Below are 20,245 nucleotides of genomic sequence, written 5' to 3' on the forward strand. Positions count from 1 at the left end.
AAGTGTTTGTCTTCAATTCCACTGATCCTGTCTTCTAGCGTTTCAAATCTGCTTCTCAGACCTTCTATGACACCATCCATTTCTGAAATCTTGTTGTTTATCTTTTGGATTTCTAATTGTTGTCTTTGTATTATTTCTAGTTGTGAATTTATTTTGGGATTTTGTTCCTGCGTTATTTTCCTGAGTTCTTCCAATTTTTTGTCTTTATTTTCCATGAATTTGTCTATTTTTTCCTCATGTTTGTCGGCTTTTTGCCTTAGCTCTTGGAGAATTCTGAGTATTAGAGATTTGAATTTCCTTTCCAGTAGTTCTTGTGCATTTTCTTCCAGAGGAGAGTCATCTGGTGTTTTATTTTGGACGCCTACTGGAACCATCCTGTCCTGTTTTTGTAAATGTTCTGATATTTTCTGCTGTCTTCCGGGCATTCAGTAGATATTTCTCTCATTTATTGATTGTAGATTTGTTTGTTTCATCCCTTTTTTTTAAAAAATAATTTGACTATGTCTGAGCAGGCAGACTGTGTGTTCTTTGTTGTTTGCTCGTCTGTGGGCACAATAGTTTTCGCCTCCTTCTCCAATTGGCAGCGTCAGTCACTCAGATATGGTACAGCAGGGCAGGTCTAGCTGAAGAGGAGTTACTGGAACGGGTTGTTTGTGGCACTTACTACAGCCACCAGAGCTGGTCGGTAATCAGTGCAGGGCAGGTTCCAGTAGGCTGTGCCTGTGCTGCTTGGTGGTGTGATGTCAATCGCATGGTGCAGGTAGGCAGGATGCAGCAGGGAGAGTGTTATGTGTGGAGCTAAGATGGATACGGGAGATAGGAGATAGGAACAGGAGCCAAAAACATACAAACAAATGAAAAAGAATGCTGAAGGTTCTGGGAACAGAAAGAGAAGGAAGATATAGAGAGATGAGAAACTGAGCAATGAAGAGAGACAAAAAGAGAGAAAGAGGGAAAACAAAACAAAGCCAATTAAAAAAAAACAAAACAAGAGGAAGCATAGATGGCGCACCAAGCCAGGTGTTTGATTGAAAGGAGGGGGAGGTGGTGAGAGGTAAGGAAGAAATCAAAAGAAGCAGAAAAAAAAGCAACACAGCAGCCAACAAATGGCACTCAGAGAGCCAGCTAGTGCGGGCTGGTGTTTCTTGGACAAGAGACTGTGTCCACGGGAAGCAGAGGGGGCCAAGTGTGGGGGAAGAAGGGTAGGGAGTGGGAAAGCATATATCACAAATTACCGGAGCTCTGCAGCCCCTCAGGAAGAAGCAAAGATAGCACACGGAGCCAGGTATTTGAGCGAAAGGAGGGGGAGGTCGTGAGAGGTAAGGAAGAAATCAAAAGAAGCAGAAAAAACAACACCAGCAGCCAACAAATGGCACTCAGAGAACCGGCCCTTTCGGGTGTGTGGAATCCAAGCAGGTGGTGTTTCCCGGTCAAAAGATTGTGGCCACGGGAAGCAGAGGAGGCCGAGTTGGGGTGAAGAAGCGTGGTGGGTAGGAAAGCGTATATCACCAGTTACCAGTTGTTTTGTCTCCCGCTGGACTCTCTGTGAGGCTGCTTTCTCGTACCCCGTTTGCCAGTCTCTGATAGGAGTCCAAGATGGCGGATCCGCACTGCGTTAGCTGGTAGGGGACCTCTGCATGAATCTCTCCTCTCTCTCCGTTCTCTGTCAGTTTTCTCACTCCATTTGGTGCTTGGCTGAGTTCTTTATCTCTTCATTTGATGTTTTAGGGTTTCAGGATTGTTGTATTCTCTGTTTGGCTTAGTTTTTCAGATCTTTGCTGTGGAGGAATGGTGTGGTGCTTCTGCCTAGGGCACCATTTTGCCAGAACTCCTGTAAAGTGGGAATTATTAAATGAAATAATGCATTTAAGCCACTTATCAGAGTGCCTGGTATATAGTAATTGCTCCATAAATGTTAGCTATTATTGGAACACCAAAGTAATTATCTTTGTAAAAGAATGTGACTTTGTATATCATACTTTGGTAGTTATCTCAGGTTCAACCTGATAGGTCCTTCTCTGTATTTATAATTCATTATAACTCTTCTGCTAAGAATAGCACTGAGTTGGCATGAAGTTTTAAATTATATGTAAACAATATGATTCAGAAGTTAAAGTAGATTACAGATAGCAAAGAATCTAAAATTGCCGCTATCGAATTTCAGGCTAAGAGCAAAAAACAGCTGCTATAAGCACAGTGGTTAAGAGCATCAACTCTGGAACCAGACTCCCTGGGTTTATATTCTGACGCGATCATTTACTAGTTCTGTAACCTTGAGCAAGTTACTTGACCTCTCTATACCTCAAAAGCTTTATCTGTCAAATGGTGATACTAATAATACCTGTCTCATGAAGTTATTATGAGTATACATGATCATATACCACACAAACACACACACACACACACACACACAGACACACACCAAATCATATATAAAATTGCTTTGACCCTATAAATGTAACATGCAAAGTACTTAGTTCAGTGCCTGGCACAAAATAAACACTTCAGGTTTTCTGTTAAATTCATATTTATTCCGTGTATATGTATATTTTGGCAATATTTTATTGTTAAGGGAAGAAAAAAAAAATCAGTCAGAAAACTCATGGTCTTTTTTTGTCTCTAGTTGAATGTAGTGCAACACAGGGCTGTCAAATTTATGAAATTGGAAACAAGTTTTGTCTTAATCAAACTACATAAACAGGAAGGCTTCTCCCTCCAACTCTGCCATAGCTTTCTTAAAAAATATAATTGACATTTCATTATATTTTTATTATTAGTATTATTATTAATAATAAAAATGTTATAACCTTTAAGACATTCTAGCCATTAATGATGATCTAGAAATCAAGAAGCCTCTTTCTTACTTCCAAAAATCTCTGAAGGTACACTTTTAAAGGCTGTCATTGACTTTACTATTGCTGAATTCTCTGGTCCCTTCTGTCTGTAGTCCCCTGGTCTTCTACATTTGACATTATTGACCACTTTGTCCTTGAAATGGAAATCTTGGTGGTACAGTGGTTAAGAGCTATGGCTTCTAACCAGAAGGTCGACAATTCAAATCCACCAAGCGCTCCTTGGAAACCCTATGGGGCAGTTGTACTCTCTCCTATAGGGTCTCTATGAGTCAGAATCGACTTGACAGCAATGGGTATCCTTGAAATCATCTCTTTCCTGGACTGCCCAACATAGACATGGCACTACTCTGGGTCCCTGCTTCCCTCCAGCATTACTTCTCTGATTTCCATGGGCACTCCATCATCTGCCCCCTACCTGTGCATGTTTGCCAGCTCTCAACTCTTGGCCTCTGTATAGTGTCCTAAGTCTGAAGTAATAAAATACCACAACAGGAGGTGGTTGTAAACAATAGAAATGTATTTTCTCAAAGTTCTAGAGGCTAGTAGTCTGGATTCAGGATGCTGACAGGGCTTTGCTCTCTGAAGGTTCTAGGGGAAGATTCTTATTTCTGCTTCTGGTAGCCCCAGATATCACTTGTCTGGCAGCTGCAGCATAACTCTGGTTTCACATGGCTTCTTCCCTCTGTCTCTCTGTGTCTCCTCTCCTGTTTTGTAAGGACACCAGTCAGATTGGATTAGAACCCACCCTACTCCAGTATGTCCTCATATTAACTTAATTGATAACTTCTGCAAAGACCCTATTTCCAAACAAGGTCATGTTCACGAATACCAGGGGTTAGGACTTCAAACATATCTTTTTGGGGAGCACAATTCAATCCATAACAGCCTCTTTTCTCAGGACGCTCTTCCTTAGAAGGCTCAGGGATTCCCAAGGCTTCCTCTTCCCTATCTAAACTAATCCCTACTTCAGGCAGGTTCTGTTCTGTCACCTCAGGTCTAGTCCCTATCACCAAAAGCCTGTTAAAGCATTCCACTTGAATTCCTCATCACCACAGCAAATATAAACTTAACATTTCTCCAAAAACATTTCCCCATCCCAGTCCCCCTGTGTATCAGTATTACCACACTTGGCCCAGTCCTTGGACTTAGCATGTTGCTGTTACCTCTGACTCATCGCTTTGAGTCCCTCTCTTAGCTGAAAGTTTCTTTTGATTTTTTCCCCCCCTCATTCAGACTCACTGCTACGTGCCCTTCTAGGTCAGAACCATATCACCCTAGCAACTGCCTCCTAGGAGACATGCCATTGCGAGCTCTTCCTCCAGCTCACCTTCCAGACTGCCAACAGGCTCATCTTCCCTTCAGTGAGCCACTTACACTTTCCGGAGCTTTCCTGTTTCCACCTTTATGAAATGATTGCCCATTTTCACTTATTTCTAACCAACTTCTACCATGTTTCTAATATTTCCATAGTTTTCTGTGAAAACCTGTAACCTCCTGTCTTAGTTATCCAGTGCTGCCATATCAGAAGTGGGTGGCTGTAACAAACAGAAATTTAATTTCTCACAGTTTAGGAGGCTAGAAGTCTGAATTCAGGGTGCCAGCTCTGGGGGAAAACTTTCTTTCTCTGTTGGCTCTGGGGAAGGGTCCTTATTCTTTGGCTCCTTTGTGATCTTCATGTGGCATGGCATCTATCTGCTCCCATCTCTGCTTGCTCCTCTGTCCTAATCTGCTCTTATATCTCAAAGGTGAATGGCTTAAAACACACCCTACTAATATGACGCCTTTAACATAACAAAGAAAACCCATTCCCAAATGGGATTGTAACCACAAGTATAGGGATTAGGATTTACAACACATAATTTTGGGGGAACACAATTCCATCTGCAACACCCTCATATGTCCCACTTAGTCTAACTGGACTCTGCTCTGGGCAGGCCTTTTATCCTATCATGATCCCATGAAGACCTTGTGTTTGCCACATTAACCCTTGTAGCTCATCCTGCAACTGATCAACCACCGCATTACATTTGGTACTTAATATACATTCCTGCTCTGTTTACGATTGTACAGTATGCATCAACTTCGTTTTCCCTGTGTAGGAAGACAGGAACCATTCTTTGAACATTCTTAAATTATATCTGACTCTACCAGAGCTTGTAGAACAGTGAACAACAGAATTCATAAAGCCACTATATATTAACCCCGAAAGAGACCAATGAGAAAATTCGCAGCCCTATTTTCTAAGTGAGGAACGGAAACATCTGAGATGCACATTTTAAATTTTAATAGTTATATTTACGGTTACCTTTTTTTCATGGCAAATGGTAGTTTCCATTTACAATATTGATAAACATCTTATTTTCAAATAAATTTGCTTTGAATTAGAGATATTAACTTAAAGAGAAACATTAAGTAAATAATAGTACTAGAGGTAAGCAAATATGGGGGAAAAATGTGAAAGTAGTGTTCCAGTGACTGAAGTGTTGAAAATACTGCAATATGTTGTGTTTAGAGTCTGTGCTTAATAATGATTGTTGACTGACTGATTGATAGGTCACATCCATCTCTCTAGAAAACAGTTTTTCAGACGCATTTCCTAAAAGTCACTTATGACAAAACTAGCAGACACTTAATTTTCACACCTACACCTCTATTCAGCATAAGGTCAAGAGAAGACAAAAGTAAAGAGTCAATTGGAAAAAAAAAATTTTTTTTCAGCACAAGATGGTCTTGTTGCCATGCTCCCTAGAGGTGATGATGATATTGCAGAGACAGTGTTGACCTCAGCTCCTTCAGCTACCCATTGTTCTGCCTAGGATTCCCCCAGCCCTGGTGGCATAGTGGTTATGAGCTCAGCTGCTAACCAAAAGATTGGCAGTTCAAGTCCACCAGCTGCTCCTTGGAAACCCTATGGGGCAGTTCTTACCCCATCTTATAGGGTCACTGTGAGTCAGAATCAATTTGGCGAAGCGGGTTTTTAATGGTACAAAGCCTAACTGGAAAATCTGTAACACATTAAACACTGAATGTTTCAAGAAAATATTTAAATCCCCGTATGCACAAAAACATTTGTAAAAGAGTTTCGCATTTCACATGCTGATTCTTCATTCATAGCCCTCTTTTATTTTAAAACTTTTAAGAGCTGCCTTCAGCAGCCCTATCTTTCAGTGGTTTCCACAGACAAATGAAGCTCCCCGACCAAGCTCACTGAGTTATAGATGCCAAAGTAAACTCTCTCTAGGAGAGCACAAATAGACAAGGGCTGGGGGTCTGCTTATCGGTGGGTGTGAAAAGCCAAACTTTAAAATGCAAAGAACTCTATCGGCTAATATGAAAAATGGATCTGCGGAGAATAAAATAAAAACTGGGCCTATTTGAAGCCACAGAGAAACATAGGGAGTGTTTTTGTTTTGTTTTTAATGGTGGAGAAACTCACTAGAAAATGTCATTTAAATATAAAATATATGGCATTAAATACCATTAGATTCCTTTTCCTTGTTATTTATTCACTCATTTATTCATTCAGCAATATTTATTGAATCCCTTTGATGCCAATCTGGTGGTACTGGTACACTACCAGGGTAAAAAATATTTATTTGTATATCAGGAAAAGGGGAAGGATTTGAAATTACTTGCTTATATTGATTTCAGTCTAAAGCAAACCTGAGTTCTGAGATGATGGTTGATTTCTGCTTGTCAAGAATGAGGGGAAGAGAGCTCCCGAAGCATCAAGTCTAGCTTTGTGAAGCATCTGAGGGGGTGGGGAGATAATGGAAGAAATATCTGCTGTTTGTTTAACCAGAGAGCTACCATTTGGCATTATGTTTTGAAACAAAATCAAGAAGTGCTTTAAATGTGATGTGTTATAAATTGTTCTTTTTTTGCTTTCCTGTAATTGGAGCAACATACTAATTTCTACAAGTTGTGACTACTAACAGAGAGCAATCACCTCACAGACTTATACCGAAGAGATGAAACCATCCAGGTGACAGGAAACGGCCACGTGCAGAGTCCTCGCTTCCCGAACAGCTACCCTCGGAACCTGCTTCTGACATGGAGGCTTCGTTCCCAGGAGAAAACAAGGATACAGCTAGCATTTGACAATCAGTTTGGATTGGAGGAAGCAGAAAATGATATCTGTAGGTAAGTGAAAAAAAAAAAAAAAAAATCCATCATTAGGGTATTCTTCCAATGTATACAAAAGATGAATTTAAAACATCACATCAAACTTACCCTTTTGGGCCCTTTGGACCTACCCAAAATGCACCACTGGTTTTTTCAAAGAGCCTTTATGTCAGCCCTAGCAGACAAATGGCATCCTAAATCAACCAGTGCATAGACTGTAGTTGCAGACAGCCAAATATTCATGACTCACAGAAACTCACTTCCACGAGTATCAGAGCCAGACTGCATGACTTCAAAAGAAGGGGGTCTGGAGCAGCCCCCAACCCCATCTTTGTCACATGCAGAGCAGCCTTTTGGGCAGGTAGATGCATCCTATATCCCATGTCACCTCCAGTTGTCATGCAGCCTAGGTCAAAGCCTGCCTGGGCTTGTTGTTATTCAGCTGCCATCAAGTCAGCCCCCAACTATGGTGACCCAATGCACAAGCAAATAAAACACTCCCATTCCTGTTCATCCCATGATCAGTGGCAGATTGGACCATCGTAATCCGTAGGGTTTTCATTGACTGATTTTCTAAAGTAGATCGCCAAGCTTTTCTTCCTAGTCCATCTTAGTCTGCAAACTCCGCTGAAACTTGTTCAGCACCATATCAACACATGATGGTTGGGCTTAAGGAGAGTAAAACCCTGCTCAGCTCCTGGAGCTGATCCGGACCACACACTGATAGATACACAGTAATGATTCCCTCTAACACTAGGAATAGAAGATGACCAACGACTGTGTCAGGGCCTTCCCTCCAAATCACAGCTTTAAGGCCTCAGATACGTGTGAGAAAGAAGAGAAGACAACCCCAGCGTTCGTGTGCTTCTCAGAAGGTCTGTTTCCACATAGATTCTGGGCCAGCAGAAGAAGATGAAAGCTGTGCCTGATAATCTTCCTTCTTAGCACATTTATTAGAGAAAACCTGGGCTGTTCTTTGAATTATCCTCTCACAGCATCTCATTCACTTAATTAGCATGTGTAAGACTTAGAGAGAATTTTTTTCTCTTTTTTGTACTTTACTGCACACACTTGTTCTGCATTGCCAATGAACTACTGAACTGCTAAATCCTTTCAGCAGGTTTATTTTCGTTTGAATAATAAAAAGAGGGTGACTCAAATTTGGCTGTCCTTTGTTGCATGTTTATTATGCTGACAGCTTTTATTATGTTGCTATTTTTCTGAAAATAACAGCAGTGACTATTACTTTCTAGGACCACAGAGGGTAAGGTATGCCAGAAAGCAGAGCATAATACATGCAGGAAGAGCCAGTTAATATTACAAAGAGGATAAACTAGAGCTGATCTTGTGCCTTTCCAACCTTGAAAGGTAGAGCTCATTTTCTGTGCTGGAAAAGAAAGAGAGAGAGAGATTGTGAAAAAAAACACTCCATTATAAGATTGTTAAAGGTGGTGACATGGAAGAGAAGCTAGGGCTCCATTACTGAGCTGGGATTTTGATCCTAGTAGTGAGCCCTTCTGACACCCTGTTGTTGTTGTCGTTGGGAGCCGCTGAGTGGATTCCGACTCCCAGCAAAATGGTTAAGCACTCAACTACTAACCGAAACACTGGCTTTTTGAATCCACCTGGAGGTGCTTCGGAAGAAAGGCCCAGTGAACAACTCCCAAACGGTCACAGCCATTGAAAACCCTATGGAATGTGCAGTTCTACTCTGAAATACATGGGGTCAGCATGAATTGGAGTCAACTCCATGTTGACTTTTTTTTTAATGAACACTTTTGGCATCCTAGACTCCAAAATAATAGAGAAAGTGTTAGATGGCTTCCTGTCTGGAGCCTTCATCAAATCTAAATGGTCCTCAGAATTTATGGAGGGAGGGAGAGGAGTAAGAAATGGGAAAGGAGGAGAAGCGAAAGAGGTAGATCCAAGAAATGCCTCGGAACTCTCCTTGAAAAACAAAATGGTGCTCTCCTGACTTCAGATCCAGAGTTAAAATTACACAGATTTTGTGTAGTTTTAAACAACAGTGACCTATTGTGTTATCAACAAAGTTTCAAGTGTATTCATCCTATATGCAGTAAATATGATTTACACATATTGTATATAAAATGAAATGCAGTTAATTCCCTACCATCTGTTCCAAAGCCTCCTTGATGTTTACACTGTAATATTTTATTGCTTGAATAATGATTCTTTGTTAGTGCTTTTCACCTTCCAAGCACCATATAAACGTTAAGTAATTAATTTACACAGCACCCATGAGAGATCCAGCTGGTAAAATTATATAAACCTTCTTATTTTGCCCGTAAGGAAACTGAGGCAAAGGACACAAGGGCCTCGTAAATCATTGTCAGAGAAATTTAATCACAATGTCATTATTTTTCACCTGCTCCTTACATTACCCTGCCCAATCCAATAAGAGCCCTGAGGGACATGTGGTTAAGACCAGTAAAACCATATTGATTTTCCTTCGTATTCAGAGGTGATGTTTCTCATGCTAATTCCTTTTGGTAACTGTGACAGAAAGATTAAGATGGATATGAACAGACTTCTGCCACTTTTTACCGTGAATGCCCATCATTTGTGTTGTGGCTTTAGCATCTGAAGTTATTCTGAGTGAGGTAGAGTACAGGAGTGAGACACAGGCCAGAACTGAAAGGGAATAGAATATTCCAAGGTCTCGGGGGTCTGAAAATGAAATAAGTTGTGTTGCTGTTGTTAAATGCTGTTGAGTCAGTTCTCACTCATAGCGACCATATGTACAACAGAACAAAACACTGCCCGGTCCTGCGCCATCCTCACAACCATTGCTACGTTTGAGTTCATTGTTGCAACCACTGTGTCAGTCCATCTCATTGCGGCTCTTCCTCTTTTGTGCAGACCTTTTACTTTACCAAGCTTGATGTCTTCTCCAGGGACTGGTCCCTGCCGATAATATGTCCAAAGTATGAAGTCTTGCCATCCTTGCTTCTAAGGAGCATTCTGGCTGTGCTTCTTCCAAGACAGATTTGTTCATTCTTCTGGCAGTCCATAGTGTATTCAGTATTCTTCACCAGCCCTATAATTCAAAGGCATCAATTCTTCTCTGGTCTTCCTGGTTTATTGTCCAGCTTTCACTTGCATATGAGGCGATTGAAAGTATCATGGCTTCTTCGATCATGCACACCTTAGTCCTCAAAGTGACATCTTTGTTTTTTTAACACTTTAAAGAGGTCTTTTGCAACATATTTGCCCAATGCAATATGTCATTTGATTTCTTGACTACTGTTTCCATGGGCATTGATTGTGGATCCAAGTAAAATGAAATCTTTGACAACTTTAATCTTTTCTCCATTTATCATGATGTTGCTTATTGGTCCAGTTGTGAGAATGTTTGTTTCCTTTATGTTAAGGTGCAATCCATACTGAAGACTGTAGTCTTTGATCTTCATCAGTGAGTGCTTCAAATCCTCTTCATTTTCAACAAGCAAGGTTGTGTCGTCTGCACATCACAGGTTGTTAATGAGTCTTCCTTCAATCCTGATGCCACATTCTTCTTCATAAAGTTCAGCTTCTTGTGATATTTGCTCAGCATACAGATTGAATAAGTATGGTGAAAGGATGCAACCCTGACACACACCTTTCCTGATTTTAAACCACACAGTACCTCCTTGTTCTGTTCAAACAGCTACCTCTTGATTTATGTACAGGTTCCTCATGAGCACAGTTAAGTGTTCTGGAATTCCTATTCTTTGCAATGTTTTCCATAATTTGTCATGAACCACACAGTTGAATGCCTTTGCATATTCCATAAAACACAGGTAAATATCTTTCTGATAGTCTCTGCTTTCAGCCAGGATCCCTAGAAAATGTGTACTCTGTCAGTGAAGATGTTCTACTCTGTCATGGAAAGGTGGGATATTATGGAAGGGCTTCAAGGATCAAACGCTATATATCTAAAGAGGGCTTCCTTGTCTTTTTCAATACAGGAATTCTATGTTTCTTTCACTAATGTCTAAAGTGGAACTATGGTTTAAGCTCATTCACACCCTGTTTTAAACAATCCGGACATTTCCAGTATTGGTTACAGTACATCTATCCCCAAAGTTACACACTTTCCATCATGATAAATGTCATGTTTTATAACGTGATCCTTCCAAAACATACAGTGTCCCAAATGAGAAGACAGCCCATCATGTCCGTATCCATTTATCTTCTGTAATGACAATGCTGATTCTATATGATAGAAAGATATAAAAATAGATCATTCCTTTTCTCAGTGGAACACCTAAATATGGTAAATTAATTAATTTGAAGTGAAAATTTGTTTGAAAAGCTTTATATAGTAAACATTTGAGCATGTAACTAGAGCTACAACTCCTAAAATATGCCAACAGATTATGGTTATTATTTTTTCCAGGAAAATTCTATAAGCCAGATGCCTAAGAAGTAGACCATTTCAGTTGTTGATGATTTGGGAACAATCATGGCTTAATGAGTAAAAGGTTCTGTCTGTTCAAATAAATTACTGAAGTTTGAGTTTGGAAAACCTAGCTTCCTTTTAATGTTTATGTAGGTTATAATTTTCGTTTCAGATAGTAGGTCATGAGAAATCATGTATATTTGTTTAAATTTCTTGATGACAGTATGGATGTTAAAGTTTACTTTAATGAAAACATGTTCATTTATGTCAAATTGATTCTAGGTATGATTTTGTGGAAGTTGAAGATATATCTGAAACCAGTACTGTTATTAGAGGACGATGGTGTGGACACAAAGAAGTTCCTCCAAGGATAACATCAAGAACAAACCAAATTAAGATAACATTCAAGTCTGATGATTACTTTGTGGCTAAACCTGGATTTAAGATTTATTATTCTTTTGTGGTAAGTAGCTAACCACCTTATGATTAAAAGCAGACGTTGGTTTGATGAAGTATAGTGATCATTTTCTGTGATTAAATACAGTGGTGTGAGGGTAAATAACCTTAATTAATTCCTTATGCATGGTTTGTTCCTACCTTGGGGCCAAAATGTTAAAACCTTCTTTAGTGAGGAGTACCATTTTTGATTTATTAAGTCATTCCTTGGGCCCATTCATTTTGAAAGAGAGCTTATAGAAAAGCAGATACCAAGTTACCTTTGATTCAACTGCACGCAGTAAATGTATCAGCCAAATAGAAAGTATGTGAGAGTTGAACAGATTTTCTAGAGCATTACTTTGATGACTTTTCAAGTTAAAGAAAAAAAATTCTTTGGTTTGAAAAGTCATCTATGAAATTCCAGCCAAAGAAAAGAGACCTAATGAGTTTAGTTTAAATTATGACCCAAACATGGGAAGGATCTATGTTATAATCATAGACCCTCAGGGTTGGCAAGCATCTTAAAGATCATAAGGTCCAACTCAGGACCCAGAGTTTGCATCTTTTATACTACACTCATGCTTATTTGTGGCCTCACCACTACTTAAACCCCTGTGCAGCCATTTCCAACTGTAGCTGGTTCTGACTCTTAGAAAAGCTTCAACCTCATATTGAGTCAAAATCTATTGTACAGTAAATTCTAGTTGTTGGGTCACACACAGTTGTGCATTTTCTTTATTCATCCATCCATTAGTAAAACAATATTAAGTTCCTGCTCTTTGTCAGACCCTTTGATATGTACAGCAGGTACAAAGGTAAATGAGACAGCCAGTGCCCTTGAATCTCATGACTGGTGAACATGACAAACAATTAAAATGAGGTAACAACAGAGAATGATGCGTGATAAGACCAGAAAAGTACTAAGTGCTATAGGTTAAGCCCAGGGAGACATTGGGATTTTGCCTATAAATTCCCTTAAATGTTCCTGAATCCTTTAGCCATTCGTAGGATATTGCTTTTTGTTCTGCCAAGAACATTTTACTTTTACTAAGTTTGTCTGTATTTCTTTCTAAAATGTGGATATAAAAAAAGAACCCAGTAGTCTAAATGGTGTTATTTAGAGTTTTGTTTTGTTTTTAATTTTCTTCTTAAGAGTTAAATTTAGAATAGGAAAAAACTTACTTTTTTTGGGGGGGTGCATTATGATGAGTTATGAAACATCAAATGAGTTCTACATTACAACATTGTAAATGAAAAAAAAATAGCATGCAGTGACACTCGTTCCAGTTTTAATTTGAAAATAATCCATCACGCGTGATTGATATTATTGCAAACTCATGCAGTGCTGCTTAGCATTGAAATGAAAGTGTGAACCTTCAATTTCCACATTTCTTCACCTTTTAATGTGTTCAGTGATGCATCTGTTCCCATTTGTTTCTGGACAAAGCAGGCTTAGCATATAACGGTGATGGATAGGCTTAGTAAAGAATCTCTTTTTCCCTTAAAATATCAAGCACTATTAGGCCTGGTATACATATACTCTGTGAAGCCTTGGTCATGACTAAGTTAAATGGTCCATAAGTCAGCTGGACACACCCAGATACAATATCTTTAAGGCAAAAAAGCTCCTTTTGCAGAGGGCAGGACAACTACGAGTTAGAGAGGAATAAATACTTCTGTTTGAAGTGTTTTGGGTGATGATGCAGGTTTACCTCTCATTTTCTAGCCAATGTTAAGAGGCATATTGGACAGCCTCTGTAGTTTGGAATGTAGACTGTTTGGCTTCACTCCATATACTCACTGATTCACTTATTCATTCCTCTCCACCAGTGCATTCAATTGGGTTTTTTGGAAATGATGATAGTTATCTTTTTCATGTATTTGCCTACCAGCCTCTTAGCCTGCATTCATCAAGAATAGCTCCAGGCTCTCATTTCCCTACTAATAGGCTTCTAGCACTAGATATGGTCAACTAGGGCCAAAGTGCTTTGGTGGATGAATTCCAGGAGGTAGAATGAGCTTAACCTCCAGGTACGTATAGACTTTAGATCTGTGTGGCTTTTTGACAGAACTGTGTTCAATTTGATTATTTCTCAACAGGAATAGAAGATAATATATAGCTTGACCAATATGTTGAGAAGATCATTTTATTCCTGTTTAAGTTTTTCTTAGAGAGAATCTAAAGCAGGGTTTATAAACACAAATGCCACAGGGAGCAGGCTTGCAACTCAAAGTGGGCCAGGTGTGAGATAATAGGGAGGTGGTGGGATTAGAAATGATAGGCTCTGTTTAAGTATATTTAAATAATGATTTTTAAAATGCTTTGTGGCCTGGAGGCAGCTGTTCTGAAACTCTTACTTTAAAGAATGGTAGGTACTAGGAAAACGTGAGCTTTAGAATCACCTCCATGCCTCCCATCAAACATCTCTGCTCTTCTACCTCAGTTACTCTCCAGGTATACAGGAACTTCCCCTGAGGCTGTAAGTAGTAGGTGCCCAGGACCACAGAGTCTACTGTATGGAACCAAATCTATATGGTCCATGCTTATCACTTGTTTTGGAATACCAAGCCCAGTGTACATTTTTAGATAATTTTTTCACTCCAGCAAAGTTTGAGAAAGTAATGAATACCATTAAGATCACCAGTTTGGGTTTGGATGATTCTTATATTACAATTTTGTTTGATGTTCTTGGAATTCAAGCCTTTATCTGTTTTTGCAGCATTAATCACTATCTCCTCCTAGGTTGGGGCAGGATGGTCTTATGGTTAGGACCAGAGTTTTGCTGCATAGCAGACTTTGGATTAAAGCTAGATTTCACCAGTTTCTAATGGTATGATATTGAACAAGTTTTTTATCCTTTTGTTCCACACCTGGAAAATGGGGATAGTAATTGAGATTTTAGGAGGACAATTGTCTTAGTCGTCTAGTGCTGCTCTAACAGAAGTACCTCAAGTGGAAGCTTTTAACAAAGAGAAATTTGTTTTCTCACAGTCTAGTAGGCTACACGTCCAAATTCAGTTGCCAACTCCAGGGGAACGCTTTCTCTTCTCTTTTGGCTCTGGAGGAAGGTCCGTGTCATCAGTCTTCCCTTGGTCTGGAAACATCTCAGCGCAGGAACCTCAGGTCCAAAGGACACGCTCTGCTCCCAGCACTGCTTTCTTGGTGGTATGAGGTTCCCATGTGTCTCTGCTCGCTTCTCTCTTTTATATCTCAGAAGAGATTGCTTAAGACCCTATCTTCACAGTATAACTGCCGCTAATCCATGTTATTACATCATAGTGATAGAGTTTACAACACATAAGGAAATCACATCAGATTACAAAATGGTACACAATCATACAATACTGGGAATCATGACCCAGCCAAGTTGACAGATATTTTGGGGGGACACAATTCAATCCATGACAATAATGAATATTTAACACAATGCCTAGGCTATCATAAGTGCTTAATAATTGGTGGTAATAAAGAGCTTACCTTTTACCATCACTAACTGAGTATTTATCTGTCTCCTCCGAATACATGGTAGTGAGCTTTGTGAGGGCAGGAACACTATCTTATTCCTCTGTGTGTCACGCACGGTGCCCTATACATACATGGCTATAAAGTGCTTTATTGAATTGCCTCTTTCCTGACAAAATATGATTCATAAGAAGAACTGCCTAATTTCCTTTCCTTGCTCTCCTGCTCAGACTTCTTTCCTCATTTCACTTAATTGAGAATAGATACCTTTAGGGAATGCAATTAAGTAGAATGGATAATATTATTAAACACGTGGTAGCAAGAGGTAATTGTCTAAATAAATTAGTATCTCCCACCTCAAATTTAATTTGTCTGGGAAATAAATGGATGGATGCTTAGGAATCTTTTCTTGAAGACCACTCGTAGATTACTGGAAAGGTACCCAATGAATGGTGTGCAGAGAAATGAACAGGCATGGATAAGAATTTCAGCTCTGCTGCTTACTGGCTAAAACCTCAGTTTTCTCATCTGTAAAATGATGATAATACTGCCTTTCTTTAGTTAGTTGTAACAATTAGATAACTTTCATAAACCACTCTGCCTGAAGCTTACTAATTACTCAAATGTCTGCAGCTGTTATTGTTATTGTTATCATTGGCATTATTTTTAACATATCAGGTAACAGGTGATTTTGGCAGTCTACTACAGACGGCCAGTTGTCACACACACCTCTAACCACAGTTCATTCCCTTTCATCCAAGGTAGAAACATTTAATTGCACATTGTAGCAAATATAAGAAATTGCTTTTAATTCGGTGTGTGGTGTTATGTGTGTGTTTAATGGAGGGTACATTTTATTTTTTTAAATCAAAAATAAAAATTTAAGTCATTTAAAAGTTATGCAGAAATGTCCTTGTTTTGTTAATAAAGTCTATTTTATTTTATAAATTGAAGTTTGCTAATCACATTATAAACTCTAAGATAGAAAAGCAATTTTATCAGACCAGTTGGTTAACTGTATATCTCAGTAGATTGAATTAACTTCAAATGGTGCAGCTAAGACTTCCATTGAGATTAAAACTCTACGTGAATCATGCTTTTGCCTTACAAATAATTATTTAAAATGGAAGAAGATGAAGAAGAAGAGGAGGAGGATGACAAAAAGGAGAACAAAGGAGTTGACCTCAGATTCCTCATTTTAACCACTTCTGCAGATTCTAATTTTGCTCACCTAAAACTTACCAGTTAGTGAAACAAAAACAAAATCATCAGGAACAAAATAAAAGTGGGCGATTCATCCTCATTCCCCTAAGCAGAATTCCTCAACAAAGCTAAAGAGTGAAGGACTCCGTTATCTTTCTCTGTAAAATGTGTAGAAATCCCATCTTATTTGCATTGTTGTTGTTAGCTGCCATTGAGTTGGCTATCTACTCATAGCGACCCCATGAACAACTGAAAGAAACACTGCCGGGTCCTGTGCCATCAGCATAATTGTTTGTGGATCAGACAGTCTTATCCTTAGGGTTTTCATTGGCTGATTTTCAGAAGTAGATTGCCAGGCCTTTCTTCCTAGTTTGTCTTGATCTGGAAGCTCAGCTAAAATCTGTTCAGCATCGTAGCAACACATAAACCCACTGACAGACAGGTGATATGCTAGGCATGAGGTACATTGGCTGGGAATCAAACCCAGGTCTCCTGCAGGGAAGGCAAGAATGCTACCACAGAACCACCACTACCCCCTCTTATTTGCGTAATCAGATACAAATTGTTGGATGTTCTGAACATTCACAGGTGTTCTGACCACTCCAACCAGGGTTGTATATAGATCCAAGGACCGTCAAGGTAAAGGTGGAGATCCTCATAGCAGATTCTGTTTACTTTAGTTTCTTTACCTCAAGCTTATGCCCCAGGATATTTGGGAGCTATCAGAGCTGAAATACTGTTTATTAAATGCCTACTGTGAGCCAGGCCATGCAGTACTCTGAGTCCTGGAGATACAGCAGAGGGAAAGACAGGCAGTGTCTCCCCTCAAGGAACTCACTTGGTCATGGGAGGAAACGGACAATAAACACATAAGTAAGTAGGTAAGTAAGTGCATGCATACAAACATAAATTATTTGAGGTTCAATAAAAGCTGCAAAGAAGATAAAAGAGGATAGTGTGCTAGAGAGTGTCTGGGAAGGGACCTGCTCTAGTAGAGTGTCAAGGAAGGTATGAGCATATAAAATATGAATTGAGGCTTGAAATATTAAGAGGCAGTCATGCAAAACTATGGTAGAAGCATGTTTTTAGCAAAAAGGACATCAAGGCGAAGACCTTGAAGCAGAAAAGAGAAGACATCTTTCCTTTGATAGTAAACATCGTCTTGCTGTCTTGGGATTCAGGCTGTTGGAAGGAAGCTAACATACAAGAGAGAAGTGGAGTAGTAGCTAACTTCTCAGTGAGAGACCAGTAGGAAGGAGGTTTCTTATCCTCTTCTCAGTGCATCCTAGTCCATCAAGTCTTTCAGTTTTTTAAATGGGGTAAGGTAACTAAAGTCAGGGGGTTAGCTAAGACTAGACACCATTGTCAACAAGACATCAAACAAAATATGGAGCAGAAAGAAAAGTAGGGGCATGGTCAAGGTCATCTAGGAGGATAGCAGAACAGGAGGGGCGAGTACAAGCACCAGTGCACCTAAGGAAATGTTGTTGCAGTAGCTATCAAGTTGGCAAGGCTAGGAGCTTTGATGGGTATTGGTTGAAACAGGCATTCTTCTGGACAGTCTTCCAGGCACTTATTATTAAATAAGTGTCCTTATTTAAGATGTCACAAATGGTCTAAAATTTCACCACTTGCAGACTGTTTTGAGATAGTCTCTCTGGGAAAGTTAAATGAATCGGTCGTTTTAATCAGATTGCTTTCCTAAAACCTGAATGCATAATAAGAACTTTTATAGATTTCATCGGAGAGTAAAAAGCAAGATTCAATATAATTCTTGGAGCAAAGGATAATTTGACAAAGGGTATAGCTAGGCCTAGAAGCAGATGGTAAAGATGAGTTAAATAAAGGGGAAGTTAGTTTCTTCTAGGAGAGGGAGGAGGAGGTAGGTAAAAAAGGATTAAAGGAGCAGAAGACAAGAGGAGTCCCGGGGTGGTGCAAAAGTTTCATTTGGTGATTTGAGTCCACACAGAGGCACCTCAGAAGGAAGGACTGGTTATCTACTTTTGAAAAGTCAGCTATTAAAAGCCCTGTGGAGCACAGTTCTATTGTGATATACATGGAGTCACCATGTGTCAGAATCAACTTCAAGGCAAGTGGTTTGCTTTTTTTGGTTAGGAGACAAGAAAGTGAGATAAAATGAAGTCCCATGATATTATTTGGCCCTGCCTGATTCAGGTCATTTCTACTAGTCATGCATTCATTTAATCAACATATTTTTTATTGAACACCTATTATGTGCCATGCACTATGCTAAATACTTGATATAGAGTAGTGAAGAAAACAAAGTTCCTGCCCTCACAGAACTTATAGTTTGGAGGGTATACTCCTGATAATAATTATAAATTACAAAATAATAATAATAATGTGTAACCTTTTGGGTCACTGTGAGGATTTAAAGTATGAGGCAATGTATGTGAAGTGTTAATGCAGTGCCTAACATGTTGTGAATAATCTGCTGCTACTAAATCATGCATTAAAGCATGCCCATGAAGACTGGTTTAGGAAAGAGACAGAATTCAGAGCTGCAACATCTTAGATATCTAGCGCCTAGATAACCCGCTTATCTTACAAGTGAGGTGATGTAAATCAGGCAGTGAACATAGAGAGGTTAGGAATTTGCATGTGGTCACAGAGCTCACCATATGTGCTATCCATGAGCGATGAAAGATGTGGACCCTCTGCAAAGAAAAAATAAATATATCCAAAATTGTGCATAAAATTCTAGGCAGTTAATGAACCCACTGATCTTATCATGATGCCCTATGGGCCCACAGATGCCAGTTAACAACCCCACACGTATTGCCTCTCCATGTTATCTGACTTTTGGAATGTTTTCTTCCATGTTGACTAGTTCTTTCCAACACAAGCAGTGTTTGAAGTAATACTTTAGTACTGTAATTAATTGTCCTCATAAACCCCATGTGTTAATCACAGGAGCAGATGACTCCCCACGTGCTGAGTAAACACATTTCCAGCTTTGAGAGGGTTACTGTTTAATGACACTTGGACAGTCCAGCATCCTGTTTATCTAGTGTTTAATTATATGAACATGCTACAAGTAAACTTTTATCCTTGAAAGCCAAAAAAATGTAGTGACTTTAGGTAACTGTGGCTCTTTATATACAGGTAACCTTTTCTCTGTAACTGTGCTCTTTGATGTACTAATATTTTGGTAAATGAAGAAAATGAGAAAAGTGAAGAAGGATAAAAAATCTATTCATGTGTACTAGAAAATGGCTTGCATATTTAAGATATGCCAAAGACAGACCAGTATTTTTTTCTTCAAAAGCTAGGAAAGAAGCGAACCTCAGGAAAAAAAAAATCTCTACACAGTGTTCACTTATAAATCCAACAAATATTTCTGAGGGCTTACTGTGGATAATAAGAAGAAAATGATAGTCCTGTGGAGGAGAAGGGCACACAATTATAAAAGAGTGTGAATTGTAGTGATAAAATGCATATGGAATATTTCTCTCATGCAAGGAAGAAGGGCACTTAACCTCACAAAGACAGGGACTGCTGGGCTGAGTTACTAAGGAGAGCAACCCAGGAAGAGGGCATTGCCTAATCAAAGACACAAAGGTAAGGAAAAGCAAGGATCTCATCATATCCTGATGAGTTCATTGAAAGTGTTGCAGGCTAAAGGTGCTAACTACTTACTATCTTTTTTTTTATCCTAGCCGTTAGAAAAGAGATACCAGAAGCCAAAAGGTCTTCAAAGTAGCAGCTTTATCAGTGGTGGTCCAAGAAAGCAAAAGT

At 39.3% G+C, this 20,245-nt stretch overlaps 1 protein-coding gene across 1 annotated transcript in view; it reads left to right on the top strand.

The window, feature by feature from the left end:
* Positions 1-20,245, top strand: part of PDGFD (platelet derived growth factor D) — a 279,880-nt gene that overhangs the window by 182,300 nt on the left and 77,335 nt on the right. Inside the window, exons 2-3 of the mRNA XM_004385849.2 lie at positions 6,794-6,998; positions 11,665-11,845. Of these exons, the coding sequence (XP_004385906.1) occupies positions 6,794-6,998; positions 11,665-11,845 (386 nt within the window). The remainder of the gene's footprint in view (positions 1-6,793; positions 6,999-11,664; positions 11,846-20,245) is intronic.

This window comes from Trichechus manatus, unplaced genomic scaffold, assembly GCF_000243295.1.
Source record: "Trichechus manatus latirostris isolate Lorelei unplaced genomic scaffold, TriManLat1.0 scaffold00148, whole genome shotgun sequence".
Taxonomy (NCBI): Eukaryota; Metazoa; Chordata; class Mammalia; order Sirenia; family Trichechidae; genus Trichechus; species Trichechus manatus.